General features: G+C 31.4%; 2 protein-coding genes and 1 long non-coding RNA gene across 5 annotated transcripts; 2 read left to right on the top strand and 1 right to left on the bottom strand.

Moving 5' to 3' along the window:
• The first annotated feature begins 2899 nt into the window (after nt 1-2899).
• On the top strand, nt 2900-5296 carry LOC114393034. Its single transcript, XM_028354289.1, has 2 exons — nt 2900-3955; nt 4253-5296. The coding sequence occupies exon 2, from the start codon at nt 4287-4289 to the stop codon at nt 4842-4844; it is 558 nt and encodes a 185-aa protein (XP_028210090.1). The 5' UTR covers nt 2900-3955; nt 4253-4286; the 3' UTR covers nt 4845-5296.
• Nucleotides 5297-10212: 4916 nt separating this feature from the next.
• Nucleotides 10213-16218, top strand: LOC114392184 (probable beta-1,3-galactosyltransferase 2). 2 transcript variants are annotated; one of them, XM_028353231.1, is made up of 13 exons: nt 10213-10768; nt 10865-10996; nt 11691-11784; nt 12717-12778; nt 12873-12880; nt 12961-13080; nt 13204-13267; nt 13668-13740; nt 13850-13970; nt 14894-14981; nt 15049-15174; nt 15391-15500; nt 15762-16218. In XM_028353231.1, exons 2-13 carry the CDS (start codon nt 10887-10889, stop codon nt 15908-15910), a joined length of 1125 nt encoding a protein of 374 aa, XP_028209032.1. In that variant the 5' UTR covers nt 10213-10768; nt 10865-10886; the 3' UTR covers nt 15911-16218. The 2 variants fall into 2 exon arrangements, with proteins under 2 accessions (XP_028209032.1, XP_028209031.1); XM_028353230.1 differs by having other exon boundaries at nt 10215-10743.
• A 398-nt stretch (nt 16219-16616) lies between these two features.
• Nucleotides 16617-18571, bottom strand: LOC114392183. Of its 2 annotated transcripts, XR_003662256.1 has the most exons (3): nt 18280-18571; nt 17802-17875; nt 16617-17717 (listed from the first exon to the last, which is right to left on the bottom strand). It is a non-coding gene; the product is annotated as an uncharacterized LOC114392183 (long non-coding RNA). The 2 variants fall into 2 exon arrangements; XR_003662255.1 differs by lacking the exon at nt 17802-17875 and having other exon boundaries at nt 17669-17717.
• Between the last annotated feature and the right edge of the window lie 775 nt (nt 18572-19346).

Here is a 19346-nt window from a genome sequence, read left to right as displayed (position 1 = left end):
TTTGTGGCTGGTCAGTATGCATTCCCTCTTGTGGAGGTATTCTTTCATTTTGATTATCTCATCATATTCTATACGAATTCTTTTGATGTCACACCCTATTTTCGTATGATATAAATCCTTAACGTTTTCAGATTACATAACTCCTTGCTCTTCTTATATACAAAATAGAATAATGTTTTTAGCATTTCCTTTTACAAAAGTTTTAAAAATAATGCGATTTAAATGCCCATACCAAAATCATATGATGCCGTGCGTCACATTCACATGGAATTGAAAATGTATTATGGAAGATGCTTTTGTTTGGAGTCGGATTATAGACGGGAATTCTTAAATTGAAGAAGTGGGGAGGCTACAATTCACAACCTGTGGGAGTTTTTTTAATCTACAATACTGCTTCGGATTCTTTTTAGGAATATTCAATTAAATAGCAAAATATTACGCTGCTTCCATCATTTTATGTACCAAAAGATAAATATGGAAAGCTAAGAGCGGTTTTCAAAAATTTCTAAAAGAGGGGTTAAAATAAACAAATTCCAACGTAAGAAATGTAAATACAATGGAATATAACACAGATAAATTAAAACTATAAAAGTATGATAATTTTTTCAGTAAATATGATCATTTTTAAAAATTGCAAGATACAGCATAATCATGATATAAATTGAATTGTAATAGTGTAAAAGTTTTTTTTCACTATTATTCAATTAGAGATTGTCACATCATTAAAAATCATTAACTTATAATAATTAGTTAAAAGTCAAACTTATATTTTTAATTAAGTAATAATGTGAAATCTTTGCATTCATAATGTGCCAAAACTAACTATTACTAGTATGATATAATGTGTAAAACAAATTTAAAATTAATATTTGGTAGTTGTCATGAAATATGATAGTGGTAGCAAAATGTTTTAATACATTTATCGTTTTTTTTAAGATGTCTAATTTAATTGATTAAATAAATGTAATTTTTTTTATACTACTTTTAATTATTTTTTGTGTGGGTAGATTGAAGTTTTCCACAAACCAGCTTATTTTGACTTGCCTTATTAACCGTCAAAAGAAACAAACGGGAATAAAAATATGTGGGGTTAGTCTATTGAGTTGACCATAAATATAATTTTTGTTTACTTATTTACCGTTGTAATAAAATTTTTTCCTATCAAATATATAATATCCTAGACATTTCAAATTAATGCACTTGACACTTAACCACATTTTTTTATATATATCAATACATATATAAATTGTCAATTTTGTTAAATAATTTTGCAATACACAAAAAAAAATAAACATCAAGCTTATATATCATATTGAAAACAAAGAATGAAATTATAATGACTAGAATCCTGACCTGTACACAAATATTATTGGTTGAGTTATAGTTATGATAGCATAGTACGAGTAATATAATTCAATGCTCTTTAAGATTTTAAAAAAAAATTAACTAGAACTAAAATCAGCGAAGAAACACGACAGAACTTATATTATAAATTAGAATTGTCATTAACGCGGATAAAGAAATGTTAGTAATTAACATAAAAATTTAAAATTAGTTTGACGTGATATAGTTGATAAATAATATTATTTTTTAAGTATGTGATAATGGATTTAATTTTTAATTAGTACCTATTAAAAAAATATATCTTTTTAGAAGTCGTGTATAATATTCAGAAAAAATAAATCGTGTATAATATAATCAAGTATTCCAATATTAATATGCAAGTAATAATAAAATGGCTTTCCTCAAAAAAAAAAAAAATTGCGCCAGAATAGCCTACAGCGAGATAAATCGATTATAGTTTTTGTGCCAAGATAGCCGTCAATGTTTCCAAAACAGCTTGTTACGAATCCTAAGTAATAAATGCAAATTGATATACGTGCATAATTGCTATATCTCAGTTCCGCATTTAAAAAAATAAATATCTTAATAAATGTGTTATTTAAAAAATAATTACCCTATAATAAATATTATGTTAATTTTAATGATTTTTTTTACTAATACTTACAATAAGTGTCATTCTAATTTTTTAATGTAACAAGTGTCATTTTAATTTTTTTAATGTAACACAGACTAAGAAAATCTAATATATAGAAAAGAAAATGGTGATTTTATAAAACTAATTTTACTATTAATATTATATTGAAAAACTAAAATTATAATTATTAGGAGTATATTAGTTGAAAAAAGTAATTAGTAATAAATTTACAAGTTAAATACTTATTTTGAGATTTTTTTCCTTGCAATATTTTATTTTAGAAGGAAGAAGTATTAATTATAAGGTTAATTTTATTAAATTATTATTATTTTTATTTTTTATATTTATGTAAAACAATCTAAAATAATACTTATTTTGAAAATGAATGAATAGGTTAGGCCACGGATTACTAGAAAGTAGAATATTAATTACATCCACTAAAAAGTAGTAATGGGGGGATAAGAACATTACTTAGTGGAGCACAAGAAAAACAAATAATGCTTTGTCACTAAAAAATGTCTACATTAAACTAAGCATATATATATATATATATATATATATATATATATATATATATATATATATATTATCCAGGACACGTAAAAAATAATTAATACAAGTTCTTAAAAAATTAAAATAATTGATACGAAATATTAAAATACTTCTTGTTAATTAGGTTCGTGATAAGGTGATAATTATACACTCTCAGAAACCAAAAAATAATGGTTTACTCGATAATAGAAGCACACCATAGCACAATAAAAGAGCTTCACCTTCACGCATGAACTAAGAAAACAACAAATAGGCTATGTTATCCTTACGATATTAGTATATTCATTCCCTCCATATACAATTGGAATCATGATTTAAATATTATCTCCTGTAATTATAATTTAAGCTTGTTAAACTAATTGTCGATATCACGGTGCATTAATGATCCCACAAGCGAGGAAGCATTGAGTTAAAGGTGGAAGATAAATATAAGGCGAGTCATAGTTGAATGGCATTGTTATTTGTCAGCAAAAACTAGCTACATAACTCATTGTTATAGTAATACCCAACCAAATGGCTTTTACTTACAATTACTGCTACTATACTTGGTAGCAGGAAGCACCCTCTCCAAGGCAATTAATAAAGGGTGCGTTGGTTCACACTTTCAAGTTTCAGAGAGTTAGAAGAGCTCGACCAATTAAAGACCATTTTCTTTTGTTTTCGCCGAATGAGTTACTATTACTACGTAACATTAGTTAAGTTAAGGATAAGGTTGCAGATCGTTAAGGTACCTTCAAGCCAATCGTGCATCAGATCACCGCCCCTCCCGATCAGAATGCAGCCTTTCAGAACTTTTCAAGGATAGTATTGAAAAAACAAAAACCATTCCAGTTTTCTTTTCTGCGTATATAGCATACGCATATATACATACACACTGCATATCTGCAACTGAGTGATAAATTAGGCAGGCCGTGCGTTAATTTCTTCCCTCTTCTTTCTGCTGCTATTGATATGATGGGACTTTTGATCTCTTTGGGTTTTGATCGATGCCGCTATGCCCATGTCCTTCATCTGTGGTCTTTTGGACTTTTGCAATTAACCAATGGAGACAGATATCAACTCAGACTCACTCCAAGACCCATCATTTTCTTTCCGCCTTCTTTATATCCATATGAGGTTTTTTACTTATGGGCCAAAACTATAATAACACAATCCTTTTTTCTTATGTGTGTGTACACATTTGCATTTGCTGCTTTCTTGTCTTTTTCTGCCCCCTTTGTCTTTCTTCAGGTACCATTCTGTGAGTGAGCCTGCCCTCTTGAAACCTGTGATTTCCCTTGGAGCTATTAAGATCCGGGGAAGAATTTTCAAGCCTTTGTTCCCTTTTTCATGTTTGGGTTTTAAAAGGGTTTATCAGGGTTCCCATCTGAGAAAAAAATAATTCAAAAGCCTTTCCTTTTTGGAGGGTATTGAAACAAGGGCAAGGTAGATTTCCTGATAGTATTCTCTTCTCTTACACCTTTCTGCTTTTTAATTCCCAATGAAGGGGAACAATATATATATATATATATATATATATATATATATATATATATATATATTATCTCATTAGTTAGTAACCATGATGCATTCAGGTGAAAAAAATGTTTCAAGTCATCTATGTCTATATATATACTGAAATAAGCACCTGTGTTATCTATCACAGTATCACTCCCTCTCTTACCTCAATCCACTTCCCTTGGTTTGTTTTCTCACAAGCACCCCCTTTATCTGTATTTGCAGGCAGCAGATAAGATTGCAGAACTAATAGATACCAATGGCAGATTGGGGTGGTTTTCTGGACCAAAACAGTGGTTTTGGTGGGGGGTCAATGAGGAACGAAGATTTTGATGAAGAAAATGTGTGGGGTTTGACCATGGAGAGGGAGAGAGACTTTTTAAGTCCAAAAATGAGGGTATCTAAGGAGTCCTATGGTTCTTCCTCTGCATGGCTCGTATCAACCTCTCCAAGAAAGATTACAAGGACTAATAGTGTCACACTACACTCCTTGGAATCTGATTCTGATTCAAATGTGGTTCAAAGGTCCTCAGCACCTACGAGCATTCCTGGTTGGTCTAAAATATATGGGAAAAAGGGTGTTGAGGAGGGTGTAAACAACAAGAAGCCTGATTGTGGTTTTGGAGATCATTATGGTGATGATGACGATGAGGATGAGGATGATATGATTCCTCCTCATGAATGGATTGCTAGGAAACTTGCAAGGAGCCAGATTTCATCTTTCTCTGTGTGTGAAGGGATCGGGAGGACACTGAAAGGGAGAGATCTTAGTAAAGTGAGAAATGCCATTTTGACCAAAACAGGTTTTATAGAGTAATTGGTGTTGGTGGATTAATTCACCACTATGACTCATGGTCATGTCCTTATTAGTTTCATGTTTGGCATCACCACAATGAAGTCATCATCATTGTCACATTAGGATCCCATGCAATATTTTTTATTTGATTATTGGCATTCATATGGAATTGGAATGTGAGGTCCTGCTGCTGAGGAACTCATTATAGAGCATGTACGTGAAAGCCAGAGGTGCCCTTTTTGTTTTGTCGTTCTTTTTGTTTTTTTGTTCTAAATTTTCTGGGAAAATGGAGTTTTAGGGAAATGGAAAAGGAGGAGTGGCAACCTCTGAAGCTTTGTCTGGATTTGTATTAGACTTAGGCGAATGGAGTGCACCCTCTGTTGTTACTGAGTTTAATAGTCTTCAAGTTTTCACTTCTGGCTGGTTGATCATTCCTTAACTATTATTAAGCTTCAGTATTCCTTCTTTTTTCATTCTTGCATGATCTCTATTACATTACCTGTTTATACTGTCTCATTATCATTCTGATTCAGGCACAATCCCTTTATTCCGGTACTTATTGTCAAGCCGCTGTTTTGCATATTTAAGTTATGATTACTTTGGAACCTAATTTAAGCCCTCAATTCAATGTATAGATACTAGAAAAGCAAGACCACAACTTCTTTTTTTGTGTCACATAAAGCCTTAATAGTTTTTCTTTACTTTTTTTATTGAAGAATATGATATCCTTTGTATTAGAAGCAGGGACCACCAGTAATGTATTATATCTTCATATAAAAAATAAATAAATAAAAACAACAGTAATATATTATATGGTACAAGTTATAATAAATGAAAATCATAATTTCTTTTTTTGAATAAAAACTAACAAGCGTCTGGATTATGTTTAGTTTGTCGGAATTTAGTTTGGAGAAGAAAATGAGTTTTACATTATGTTTGATTTCTCCCCAAAAATATATTTATGGTTAAAATTTAGCCTGAAAATTTAGTTTGAAAGAAATAATTATTAAAATACTTTTATAAACTACAATCCAAACATGCATTAATTCTACTCGGATTCTAACGGAATTGTTCCAAAGGATACCTGTTTTTTTACTATAAAATGATTGTTGCAAAGAGTATACGCCAATATAAAATAAAGTTGCATTCTTCTTGTTCTTTGTAAATTTTCTGATAGAAATATCAAGTGGATTTGGTTAAACTTTAAAAGTGACTTTATAATCCTTTCCATTTTGTAAAAAAATTGAAAACTGTCTTTAATTGTTTCTCTTAAATATCTTATTATCGATAAATTTTTAGAATATCCTTCAGAGAAAAAGAATGCTAAAAAGCGCAAAACAAACAAGTCGGAAGTTTTGTTAAAAGAATAAAATAAAAAAATCATTTTAACTATTATATATAAAATATATATTCAGAAAAAAAATCCAACAATCCATATTTTCGTTCGACAACAAAATATTTACATTTTTTTTTTATCATGATACCTTCACGGCTTCGACTTTACATATTTTTCATCCGTAAAAACCAAAAACATATATACTTGAGTTGACAAAATAAAAGTTACCGAACAAGGTTAAAAAAATGCATCCCAACACTATTGGTGTTTTTATAAATGAAGTGGTAGAAGGTTATTAAAAAATAACACTATAAAAATTATCATTTCTCTTTTCGAACTGACAATCTTATTTCTCCGACAAATGAAACTCTAATACAAATTCAATTTTTTTATATTTCAAAATCCATCTTCAAGACATTGGATTTCTCTTACAATTACTGTAGGCCTTTGGAAGTTTGTTACTAAACACCACATGAAGATTTTTAAGCATTTGTTTCATTTTTGTGATTATTATTTAAGGTAAAATTATACTTTTTAGTCTTTTTTTAAATTCAAATTCATCCTTTATCTTTTTAAAAAGCTAATCTTATTATTTATATTTTAAATTTGGTTCAATTTAATCTTTTCATCATCTTGAAAGTAACATTGTTATTGTTAGTCTTTTTAAAAAGTTAATCTTATCATTTATATTTTAATTTTGGTTCAATTCAATCTTTTCATCATCTTGAAAGTAACATTGTTATTGTTAGTATTTTATATTTTATGATGGTTTTAAACCATCAATAAGTTAAATGATGAAAATAATTCAAATTTGAAAGTTGAAGAGCCCAAACGGCTCAAATTTAAAAGTTAAAAGAATCAAAATGAAATTAATAGATTTTTAGTAAAACTTTATCTTGATACATAAAAAGTCTCTTCCACAATTAAGGAAATTGATATATAACTTTTATTTCATCCAAGTATCTTTACAAGTATCACTTCTGATATAATAAAGAAACTTGGTTAATCAAAGTTGATGTGAAAGCATTCATTAGCACTGTAAAATCTAATAGTCTCAATTTTGAAAGATATACTTGAAATATAAAATGCAAAAGAACCAAGTTATCAATCACATGTCATTTTTTAACTGAGTAGACTAAGAATTTAATCTAGTTTAAAAGTGAATATTTTAATTTAATAAAAAACTAAAACATATTTTTAGTCTTTATGAAATGAGAAAATTTTATATTTTGACCCTTATAAAACTTTTATTTTGCTTTCATCTTGTTTTGGTATATGTTGTTATGTAAATGTGATTAAAATATGCATTTACAGGGTCTTTATACACATTAAGGCAAAACAGAAAAATAACAATATAAGAGAAATATTTAAGTTAAAAGACATTTTTTTTATCCTAATTAAAAATTATTAATTATTGTCTAAAATATGTTTTTTTCTCATAAAATTTGAAATGTTCGAATTTTATCTTTGCAAAAGTATGTTTCCATACTTATAAAATTGAAATATATCAAAATTTGACCCAAAGCTTATCCAAACCTACACAAGAATTTTTGAAGGCTAAAAACCATTAAAAATTATAAAAGAAGCATCACAAATTGTAAAAGAAAAAAAAATACAAATTGTGGCAATTTTTGTACGATTCCAATGTTGGGGTTGCAGTTTGATCCTCTCCAATTGAAAATAATTAATGAGTCTCCAGGTTAACAAATTTTCAACCAATGGTTAAATTAGGAATTGGAATTTGATCATATGTCCAATTTAATATATTCTTTAAAACAATAATGTTGTTCCTATACAGCTTTTTCTACTATAAAATGTCTCTGATTTTTTATATTTTTATTGTAATCATTCTTGCGTACACGTATTTCACCCAAAACAACCACACGCGACAACAAAAACCTTTCGACAACCGTTGAAATTCAATTTTTTACATGGAGCGACTCTAAACCTACCTCCACCGTACCCTCTCAAATGTACGAGTAAGTGCCTCTGAGAACATTTTTTTTTAAGTAAGAGAGTCAGAAGCATAAAATGGACAATTTTGACTTTTCAAGATTATTATTCAAAACAAAAAGTTATCTAGTTTATTTTTGGTGACGTTTAAATTTTTTTTGTAAGGATACTTTTTTTAGTAATGTATTCCTTAGTTTAATGATATATAAGTTCTAATAACTTTATTGTATCTTCCATGATTTCTTTTATTATGTCTCGTAATCATTTTAAAAATGACTTATAGAAGTAAATCATTTTGTGTTGTACAATTCCTTTTTTTAAAAAAAAAACAAATTAAATGGGCCCTTAAGTTTTCTATTTGTATAAAGCTGGCCAAATCCTAAAGATACACTTAAGTTAATCACAACAAAAGCTTTATGCAGTAAAAAAAATAAAAAAAAAACTTTATAACATTAAAATATGTATTTCAGTATTACTTGAATAAAATAAATTATTGAGTTTAATTTCCACTATGAAAATGTTGAGATAATTTGTAAGTGTTATTTTAACCTTGAGACATAGTTGATCCTAGTGACACAGATCCCACTCATCTCAACTATTAGTTATAAAAAAAAGTTTCGGACGTGCCCTTTATCTTTTGGGCTTGCCATGTCCGGTATATGAATATGAAATAACTGCGGCGGTGGCGCGGTGCGGCCCGTGGGTATCCTACTAGTCATGAAATTGCGGAAGCTTTCGGCCACTTTGCTTCCTATTCACTGCTCCCATTATTTATTTATTTTTTGATAAAGTCTCTGCTCCCATTTTTTTTCTTCTTTTCTTTTTATATTTTTATTGGCCATATGCCCATAGTGCAAATATTAACTCCATAACGAAACATAAATTGCTTGTAAAAAAAAAACCAAGTATAAATTAGTGTTCCAGATATAACGTCAAATGACTCAAATCACTCTTTCATCATACTGGTCTGTGAAGAAAAAAATGCAACTTACTGCAAAACCCACTGCAAACAATTTTGGGCAAATTGCACTAGTTTTTTTTTTTTTAAAGCATCGCGTCCTGAAATACTTTTGTTTTAATTTTTTCCCCTTCTAACATCGAATTGAGACGCAATAATGTGAGATTACGGTAAAACATTCTAATTTTCTAACAAAACAAGCTGAATAGCGTTAACAATCTTAATCTTAACGTGAAACTAATTGGAAAAATTGGTTTAATGAACAAGATATGTACAGTAGAGTCACGGTCAATATTATGAGACATGAATATACGATGTGCAAAGTTTGGTATTTTAAAAATCAGGTGATGTATGATTTTAGAGTTAGTCGAAATTGGACATTCCTACTTGGGCGTTTTCAGTTAATCTAGCATGGGATTAAGCTCATCGCAAATTTCTATCATCGGAGATAGATTCCCTTTGTGTCTTGGGCACGATCTTCTATTCTTCATAGACATAAGTTCTAGTAAGCGCGTTACCATCCTTGGATAAGTCATTTCCTATGCCCTTTTCATATTTTAAAATGTGATAAAGCACACTTTTTCTGCCAGAAAATGAATAACAATGCAAAGAAGAAAAACGGTTCTTAGGATTTGGTTTCAGGCCTACTTTATACTATAAAATAAGTTTATAAGGTGAAATTGTTCTCAATTATATATTTTAATTTAACTATTATCATTAATCGATGAAGGAACATCCTTCTGCATATCGAAGATTGAACATTTTAAATATAAATTTTACAGGAATAAACATATCAACATATGCCACAATCCAACAACAATAGTTAGAATCCATCTTAAAAGTTGGATTTAGGCTTAACTTAATTCACAAAACATGCTTGTTAAACAAGGATTACTTGTCATTTTTTTATAAACTTTAATTTGACTATATCATCAATGGACGTGAGATCTCCAAGGAGAAGTAATAAAAATAGCCATGCGTTTGGTATAATTAGCAGAATTGTGGCAGCGTTACAGTTACACGTGCGTTAAAGGCAAAGAAAATAACTTTTTAGACTTTTAGACTTTAGCGTTAGGGTGGATTGGGTAGCACAACAATTTGGTTGGATTGCATATCTAATTTAGGGTGATTCAGACCAGTTTACTTGAAGAGACTCTCACTCGGGTGGGATCCATCTGAACTGGATTGAACCCACTGTCGACAAAACCTCAAGTGCCTAGTAAAAATAATTGTTACTACTTAACACCAGCCGACACTTTTTAAGGCAAACAAAATACCCCTCCTCCAAAATAACTTTAATCAATGCACACAAATATTTGTTTCCCCTTTTCACAATGGGGTTTTGTTTTGGGGGGTACAATGTTGTTAGTGTTATTTATTAATGCATTGTGATTTACCATGAAACAAACCATACACCCAGTTGAGCTGAAAAATTGTGGAACGGAACATTTAGGGGAGAAACATAACTGAAGGGAGACAAGATCCGAGAAGAGAAACCGTGATCGAACACTTGAGTTACTGTTACCGTTATTTGTAGTTATCATAGTAAATTGTTGTTCCGAATTTCGTTTGTGCTGTCAAGAGGCGTTTGTTGAAAAGGGACGGTTCCCAAAGACTGGAAGATAAAGAGGGGGCCTTAGTGGGTCTTCCTCTGTTGTGCCCAACGAAACAAGGTAGTGACTGGCTGCCACAGAAGCTGTAAAGTTTGCTTCTTTTTTTATTTTATCTTTGTTTCTCGTTGTACTTTTTTTTATACTGTGCATTATTATCTGTTTCTATTTCTGGTTATTATAGTGAGGTGAGGAAGAAGAAGAGAATGAAGAGCAAGGGAGGTGTAGAACTGAGTGGAAGGAATGTCTTACATAGGAAATGGGCTCTTCTGCTTTGTGTGGCAAGCTTCTGTGCTGGAATGTTCTTCACCAATAGGTACTTGTGCTTCTGGGTCTCTATATTTCAGTATCAAGTTTCATTTTTTTAGTTGTTTTCTGTGAGTGAGTGAGTTTTTAGGCTGCAAAGGGGGTTATGCTCTAAGGAATAATATTTCAATGCCTGTGCCTTCTGCCATAGGGCATTTAATCCATCCTTCTTTTTTGTTTGTTTTATACTTGTAATCTTGTATAAATATTTCTGTTCAATTTCCCATATGATTTTTTATTGGTTTCATTAAATGCCCAAAGCTATTGAGACTCATTTTATTCTTTTCTCTTATCCACTTCTTGTTTTCCCTTATGTTCCGCTGAATCAAAAAAGTGATGGGTGGGTATCTATATTTTATTCCCCCTGCCCTCTCTCTTCATATGAAAATCGTGAAGTTTTAATTGAATGAAGACATTGGGGTGAGCTTAATTAAATGAATGCTTCTTTTCATATGCATGACCTGTGATCCTCAATTTATTGACATTTGTTCATCTCCCTTGATTCTGGCCTTGCTTGTTTGCGAACAAATATCCACTTAGGTTTATAAATTAAATGCTCACAATCTCTGCTTTTATTATCAGAATTTGAAGGTAGAGGTCCTTTTTTTTGTCCAATTTCTACTCTATTAGTATTTATTAAAATAGGTCATGAATGAGATAATCATTATCATATACAAGGAATGCTAACCCTAATTGTATATCAGGATATGGTCAATGGCTGAATATAAAGAAATTTCAAGGGCTTCTACTGAGATTGAAAGAATAAAATTAAACTCTGAGGGTTGTAATCTAAATCTAGTAAGTATGTCTGTTACACTTTTACTTATGTTGTATTTTGGCTATGATTCTGTCTTGGACTTTCCCCCTATCCCATAATATAGACAATAGTCTGTCATTGACTGCTACTAGCATTAACAGCCTTAAAAGTCCCCTCCCCATGGAATGATCAGGAACTACTACTGGTTAGTTCATTATTTGTATACACTTGCATAATGGAATGGGGGAAATGTCACTAATAGACCCTTGTTTTCAGTAACTGTATTCATTGGGGGTGAATGTGCCTTCAGAATTAAGCTGCCAAGTGCCAAGTGCATGCCTAAGGTAGTGTTTGTATAGGAAGAAACTTCTCTAATTAGTTTCTATAGAAGTTTTCTCTTTTGGGTCTTGTTCATTAAAAAAAGGATACATTTATTTTTAAGAGCTTTACAAGGATTGTATTTGGCCCAACTTCTCCTTTTAAGGAGAAGACAACAACAACAACAAAAAAGCCTTATCCCCCTAGGTGAGGTTGGCTACATAGATTATATGATGCCGTTCGGCATGGTTAAAAACCAAAGTTTATTGGGCCAAACGTTACCTTAAAGTATTCTTGTCTCTGATATGCCATCTCATTTGGACTTGAATTCTGGACAACTGGCACATGCCACTAATACATTGTATTGACTTAAATTTAATTTAATTCAAAAATTAACAAGGGGAGAAAGGGTTGAACTCTTGCTTGGTTGAGAAGGTTCTGGACCAACTATTTCAAAGGATTAGGTGTTAGGTGCAAAGCTAGAGTGCTTTTTATCTGACACAGATTTTACTCTTGTGGCTTTTGAAATTTGGTATAGATAAAGTTTAAATCTCAGGCATATATGATATAACTACTAGCTGCATCTTCTGTTACTTTTGAAAAAAAGATATGTTATCATGACATGTTCTACTTGATGTTTTGCCTTTGTCCAAAGGTTGTAAGGCCTAACTCCAATTACAGTCAAGTGGAAGTTTCAAATACACAGAACGTTATCACGTAAGCCTAGCCACAGAGGTTGTTTGCACTAGATTTACTTATGTGCTTATCAAATAACTATAATGCTAAATTCATTTCTATACATGAATTGCAGGAAATCGAGTAAGACAATATCTACTTTGGAGCTGAATCTTAAATTTGCTTCACTACTTAATTTATGCTGAATGATTGTGCTGTATTAGGGAAGTCAGAGACAGTTGAATCAACTACAAGGAAAAAATATTTCATGGTTATAGGGATCAATACAGCTTTTAGTAGCAGGAAGCGCAGAGATTCTGTTCGTGCAACTTGGATGCCACGAGGTGATTTAATGATATTTCAACATTTTCTAGTTTTTCCTCTCTTAAAAGATCTCCTTTGGCTTGTTTAAGTGTTTCCATATGCCTCATGTATCTGATCCTGGTTTCTGATGGAACTTCATATAGCTGAGGAAAGAAAGAAGTTGGAGGAAGAAAAGGGCATAATCATACGATTTGTTATAGGTCACAGGTCAGATTTCCTGATATTCGCTGTCCTTTTTTGGTGTGTTTACCTATTTATGATTATCCTGTTGCACTTAATTTCTCATATGATCTGCTCATAAGAACTTTGTTTTGTGGTCTAACCATCAAATTGTATCCAACAGATGCTTGTTCTCTCATTCTGATGCAAGTTGTGTTTATTTCTATCCAACAGGATTGCTTTTTATTGTGTTGATTGGTAGTATACTCATTCTTTTAGGAGAGGGAACTATAAATAATTATTGTCAAATCATTAAATCAATGACACAATGTCATGAAACCTTCGGGTCATCCATGATGAAATCCTTTATGGTTGGTTGAATTCATATTTCCTTGTGATGTTAAATTAATGATATCCTAGAGATTTAATTAGCCTTTTTGGTCTATAGTTCTACATCTGGTGGCATTCTTGACAAAGCTATTGAAGCAGAGGAGAGGCTTCATGCTGACTTTTTGAGGCTGGTGATCTTTCTCTCCTGCCACTTTTCATTTAGATACATAATCCTATATCTTATTTATATTGTGCTGGCTTATTTTTGTTAATGAAACAAAATATGTTTGTGTTAAGCAGAACCACATTGAGGGATACCTAGAACTATCAGCTAAGACAAAGATCTACTTTTCAACTGCTGTTGCCTTGTGGGATGCTGAATTTTATGTCAAAGTTGATGATGATGTTCATGTGAATTTAGGTAAATAGAAAAATATTCAGTCTTATTGGAGAAGTAACTATGATAAATTAAAGTGATAAATCTAAGTCACAGTTCTTATGATTATATATGCAGATGAATAACCTCACGTCTTTATAAAAGAGCAATAAATCATTTATTACAAATGTTCTATAAATATGCTAACTGAATGAGGAAGGGTACTTCAAAAATAATTGTTAGAAATCCTATTGAATTTTTACTTTGTCAATTAACTTTAGGAACATACATCCAAATGATATTAGATTTAAATAGAATAGGAATTTCTTTTATGTATTTGTTTTGTTAGTAAAATTGCCTAATGAAATAAAATTAATTATCCGTGGGATATCATGACTTATTTTATAGAAGAAACTCTTGATGTATTAACATGTGACTCAACTAACATTGGACTTTCTGTCAATTTGTAATCTTGAACATAATCCCCGATATTGTAGCACAGCTAATTTCATTTATTCATCTGTAGTTTCCTTAATTGTTTGCATTAAAAAGTTTGAGGTTAGTATAAACTATGTGCAATAGGATTGACCAGGCACTATTACGTAAGTTTCCAATTAAGCCATGACAATGCTTAGATTCTTCTTGTGCTTGGTATATTGAAGTGTTATATTTTATGCTTTCTGCAGTGTTATATATTGAGAACTGGCACATTCTCTGTCAAACATTCATGTAATTATTATGTTGTGCTCGTAGTTGTATTTGGAGTGTTTGTTTCATTGGATGAACTTTTATACAAATAGACAGAAGAATGAAAGGCATAAAATCCACTCGACTCTTGGGTATTTTAGGTGTTTGACTACTTTCTTTATACTTCATAATGGACACTTCATTGACTAAGCAGTCATAATTGTTATATATATATTCCATCACTTTCCTCATTGTGCTTATTGTTTATTTTTCTATCTCAGCAACACTTGGATTGACTCTGTCTATGCATCGTAAGAAACCTCGGGTGTATATTGGGTGCATGAAATCTGGTCCTGTCCTTGCTCAAAAGTAAGAAAACCTGTATTTTATTTTTGTTAGTTTAAATCCACTTCCTAGTGTAACTGTCTTACCACAGGGGAGTGAGATACCATGAACCCGAATACTGGAAGTTTGGAGAGGTGGGAAACAAGTACTTTCGGCATGCTACAGGACAATTATATGCCATTTCACAAGATTTGGCTACTTATATATCAATAAATCAGTAAGTCTTGTTTTCCTTGCTCAAAACTGTTAAAAGCACACAAAGGCAAGGGGATGATAGGATGTCAATGAAATTGAGATTTTCATTAGGTAGGACCAAGTGCAGACTAACAATTTCATGGACTCTTCTCTGCTAGTATAGAATTGAATATCGTACCAACTAATCTGGGATATAGTATTTCTTTGATTGATTGACAGTTTGATTTTATAACGCCAGGGGTATGCTGCATAAATATGCTAATGAAGATGTCTCATTGGGATCTTGGTTTATTGGTTTAGATGTGGATCATGTTGATGATAGGAGAATGTGTTGTGGCACACCCCCTGGTATGTTATAATTCGCATGACACCATTATCATTGATCCAATACTACTTCAGAATCATTGTATATAAATCTGATTAACCAATGAAAAACTTAGCATCTGAATGTTTACTGTTTAAACTTTGAGATGCTATATTATGATTCTTTCCTCATTTTAAAACTCGAACTTCCATTTAAGCCTGCCTGACATAATGATCACTTCCCATGGTAATTGTTACCAGACTTTGAAGTTTTCATTTAACAGTAGTAGTGCTACCCTCCTGCAGATTGCGAGTGGAAAGCACAGGCCGGTAACATCTGCGTTGCTTCGTTTGATTGGAAATGCAGTGGGATCTGCAGATCTGTTGAGAGGATGAAAGAAGTTCACCAGCGTTGTGGGGAGGATGAAAACGCATTGTGGAGTGGAACCTTCTAAAAACTAAAGAAGTAGTAGTGCAATATTCAGAAACCTGAAGAAGAAAAAAAACATGAGTGGTGCAGTGCAGGCTATACACGTAGTCTGAGACTAGTAGGATGATATGATATGATATAGACATATAAGTGTAGCTGCTTGGGAGCCAAAGAGAATGAAGAAGAAAGAGTATAGTAGCAGCCAACCAATCCATTCTTTTGTTAAGTGGCTGGAGGGCTTTATATTCTAGTTCTCTGCCATGTCTAACGCTTCATAATAATTATTACTTGTCTTACAAAATCTAATATAATTTTTTTTGTTCGTTCCCAAAAGTGTTACCTTTTCATTTTTGTTTACCTCACTATCCCTTCTCAGTTTTGCTGTTTATCACTTTTTTGTGAAGAGTGGAAACGAGAACAAGTAATCTTTTCTTCTATTATTCAGTTATTTGATGAGAATCTAAGTGGGGCAAAAAAGCTGTATGAAGATGAAAAATTCTTGAGCTGTTGAAACTACAAAATCTCGAGCTAGAATTATCAAATAAATAATATAATCTATAAAATTGTGATTTTCAATGTGTTTAAAAAATGTTGAGACTCATTTTCTTCAATTTATTTAATAATTTTTGTAAAAAAGTTTATTAAAATATTTTAATATAATTCAGAAAAATTTATAATTATGTTGTTTATCTAAGCTTCTTTTCAATATATTATTGATTATTGATGTCATTAAGATATTTAAAATATCTAAACATGCTATTCCAGAATCAGATTTTTTATATTCTACAATAGTTATTTCGAAATATCTATACAGAAGAGTTATTTTGGAATAAGATTTTATATGAAATGTATAGGTATGTCAAAATAACTATTCCAAAATATAAAAAATCCTATTAAGAAATATCTATACACTTTTGGAATATCCGTTCCATAATAAAGGATGGTAATATTGCTCCATTGCATTTTGACGGGGTTGTCGCTGCCGCCATGGGGTTAAAGGGGTTGCGGTGGTGGTGCAAGGGTGCTGATGCCATGGGGAAAGGGGTTGTTGCTGCAGCAATTGGGTGCACATTAGAGTAACAAGTATTATTGTCCTCTATAAGGTGCAGAAAGCAAAAATGTGGATGAAGGAAGCAATTGCCCCCGTCAAATTGGATTTGGTTAAATTAGGCCTAGCCGTATAAACCTAGGATAAGATACAACACCTAAAATATATCAAACAAAATGTCATTTAAACTTGTCTAAAGGGTAGTGTGAGAGATTGAATAAAATGATAGATTCATTTCATAATTATATTTTTAATATTAAAATGACTTTGTTTTTTCATCTTGAAAGCTTATTAAGGAAGGTCTAGATTTTTTATATGAATGTTTTTAGTACTTGAATATCTATTATTGTAGAAGAAAAATGAATGTAAACAATTTTGTTAATCCAAAGGAAGAATATTACAAACAGATAACTAGGAGAGGATTACAATTTGTATCATCAAGAAGATTATTTGAATTAATATCTTGGTACGTACAGTACTGCTAACTGCTAAGGAATTATTGTAGTCAGAGGTACATAAACCAAATTAATCAGAATTTGATCTAACCTTTTATTGTGGAATCAAAAATATTTGTTTGGAGAACCGAAACAGAGTTCACACCTTTAAATAATGTAAAACAATTAAATTTAAAAGCAAGAGAAAGATGGGACATTATCAGCTACAATATTGTCAAAAAAACAAAAAGATGAACCTTTAAATAGAAGCAAAGTAAAAGTAAAGAAAGATTTATCTTTGCCAATTGCCACTTGCAACTTGATCCGCCTCTAATGAAGTCCCTACCACCCTGAAAAGAAAAAAACAAAAGTTAAAACAAATTTCCTACCTATCATACCAATTTCACTCTATCCCACATCAAAAAATTGATCACCGCTTTTCGGAGACACAACAAAACATGCTAATAAGGTGGTCACCGCAAAGTAGCAAGCATGATGAACACCAAATCTGCGGTAGAAAAAAAAACAATTAACGGTACTTACTCTCTTTGTCAACACTCATTTCCAGTTACCATTGCTACTTATGAACTCTAAGAACATGCAACAATCAACATATATAAAAAAAAACATAAAACTAAATAAATAAAAAAACCTTTATGGTGCTGCAAAGTTCCATATATAGAGAAAAAAAATGTCATAGCCCGAGATGAATTACATGTGATATTGGCACGGCTCAATCAAATAACACAGAGTTTTTGGATCATAAAACACTGCCTTCTGATTGAACCGCACCAATATCTCAAGTTCTCAAGCTATTCGTTAGAAGTTTGATCCTACACACTTCCTATTCCTGCACTTTGAAAAGAAACAAAGAACCATTTGTTAATAATGAACGTGATAAGAAAAGCTTACCCCTATGGTAACACTCCTATATATCCATCACCAGAAAACATAATAGTTGGAAAGTTTGATGAAGAAGGTAGTAGTATTATGTTCCCTAGAAGTAACTATAGTGTCCTGTGAGATTCTTAAAATATAATGGAAGAGAGAGGGGTACCGTGGACAGAGACAGAGAGATGCAGAGCCTTAAATAAGGTGGCATTTAATTTGCCAACGACCAAGCAAAAAATAGGAGGGGCACATTAAATTGTGAGAGTGGAAACAAATGGAGAAAGGCATATTTTGAATTGTGACAAGAAGAGAAAGGCCAGTGAGACAACAAACCGAGTCTTGGTTCCAGGTTTTTATATTTATTATGAGCCTCAGAGGGTAAGTTGGTCTGCTGCCAACCACATTTGAAATTCAAATACAGTAGGAAATGACTTTTGGAAAGTTAGTGAGTAGTTGGTGTGAATTTGTTTGTGAATATGATGGTGATTTGATTGAGTCATTTTCTATTCAACCAATTTTATTTGGTTTATCAACAACATCTATATGGTGCAAAAAGTTTGATTTCGTCAATATCAAACGGATATTCACTTTCTTCCACATTCAAAGGCAGAGATGGATAGATAGATAGTACCTGTGAGTGGAGTTAGTTAATAAAAAACCAAACGGTCTTTGGTATAAATCCATAAAAGGAAGCTCATAGGAAACTAGGAAAGTAGATTCATGATTCATCATTTATAGGGCAGATTTTCCTATCCCTTCTTTTTAACATGAAATGTATTGGTTGTTTAATTTATGATTAATTAATAATTTTCCTTCTTAAGAAAAAAAAAAGGAAACTAATGAACAGAATCCACAAAATCCCATGGAAGAGGAGGAGGTTGTCACGTCTACTAACATTCCAAAGAATTTCAAAATTCTATGGCTTTTTTTTTTTTTAATGCATCCATCTGGGGATTTTGTCCTTGATTCGTATGGCTTTAGATCCTTTTTACACAATGTGTAGATTTACAAATAATTATGTTAGGAAATTAGAAAATGTATATGAAAGTGTTTTATATTTCATTAGGTTAGGTGTGAAATATTTATTG

Source organism: Glycine soja, chromosome 17, assembly GCF_004193775.1.
Source record: "Glycine soja cultivar W05 chromosome 17, ASM419377v2, whole genome shotgun sequence".
In the NCBI taxonomy this organism is placed as follows: Eukaryota; Viridiplantae; Streptophyta; class Magnoliopsida; order Fabales; family Fabaceae; genus Glycine; species Glycine soja.
This window is presented reverse-complemented; position numbering and strand designations above follow the sequence as displayed.

Excerpts from the sequence above, each read along its gene's own strand:
- LOC114393034 (XM_028354289.1), top strand. The coding sequence starts at position 4,287 with ATGGCAGATTGGGGTGGTTTTCTGGACCAAAACAGTGGTTTTGGTGGG.
- LOC114392184 (XM_028353231.1), top strand. The coding sequence starts at position 10,887 with ATGAAGAGCAAGGGAGGTGTAGAACTGAGTGGAAGGAATGTCTTACAT. Across the intron at positions 13,971-14,893 it reads TGATGTTCATGTGAATTTAG|CAACACTTGGATTGACTCTG; the intron begins GTAAATAGAAAA and ends TTTCTATCTCAG. Across the intron at positions 15,501-15,761 it reads GTGTTGTGGCACACCCCCTG|ATTGCGAGTGGAAAGCACAG; the intron begins GTATGTTATAAT and ends ACCCTCCTGCAG.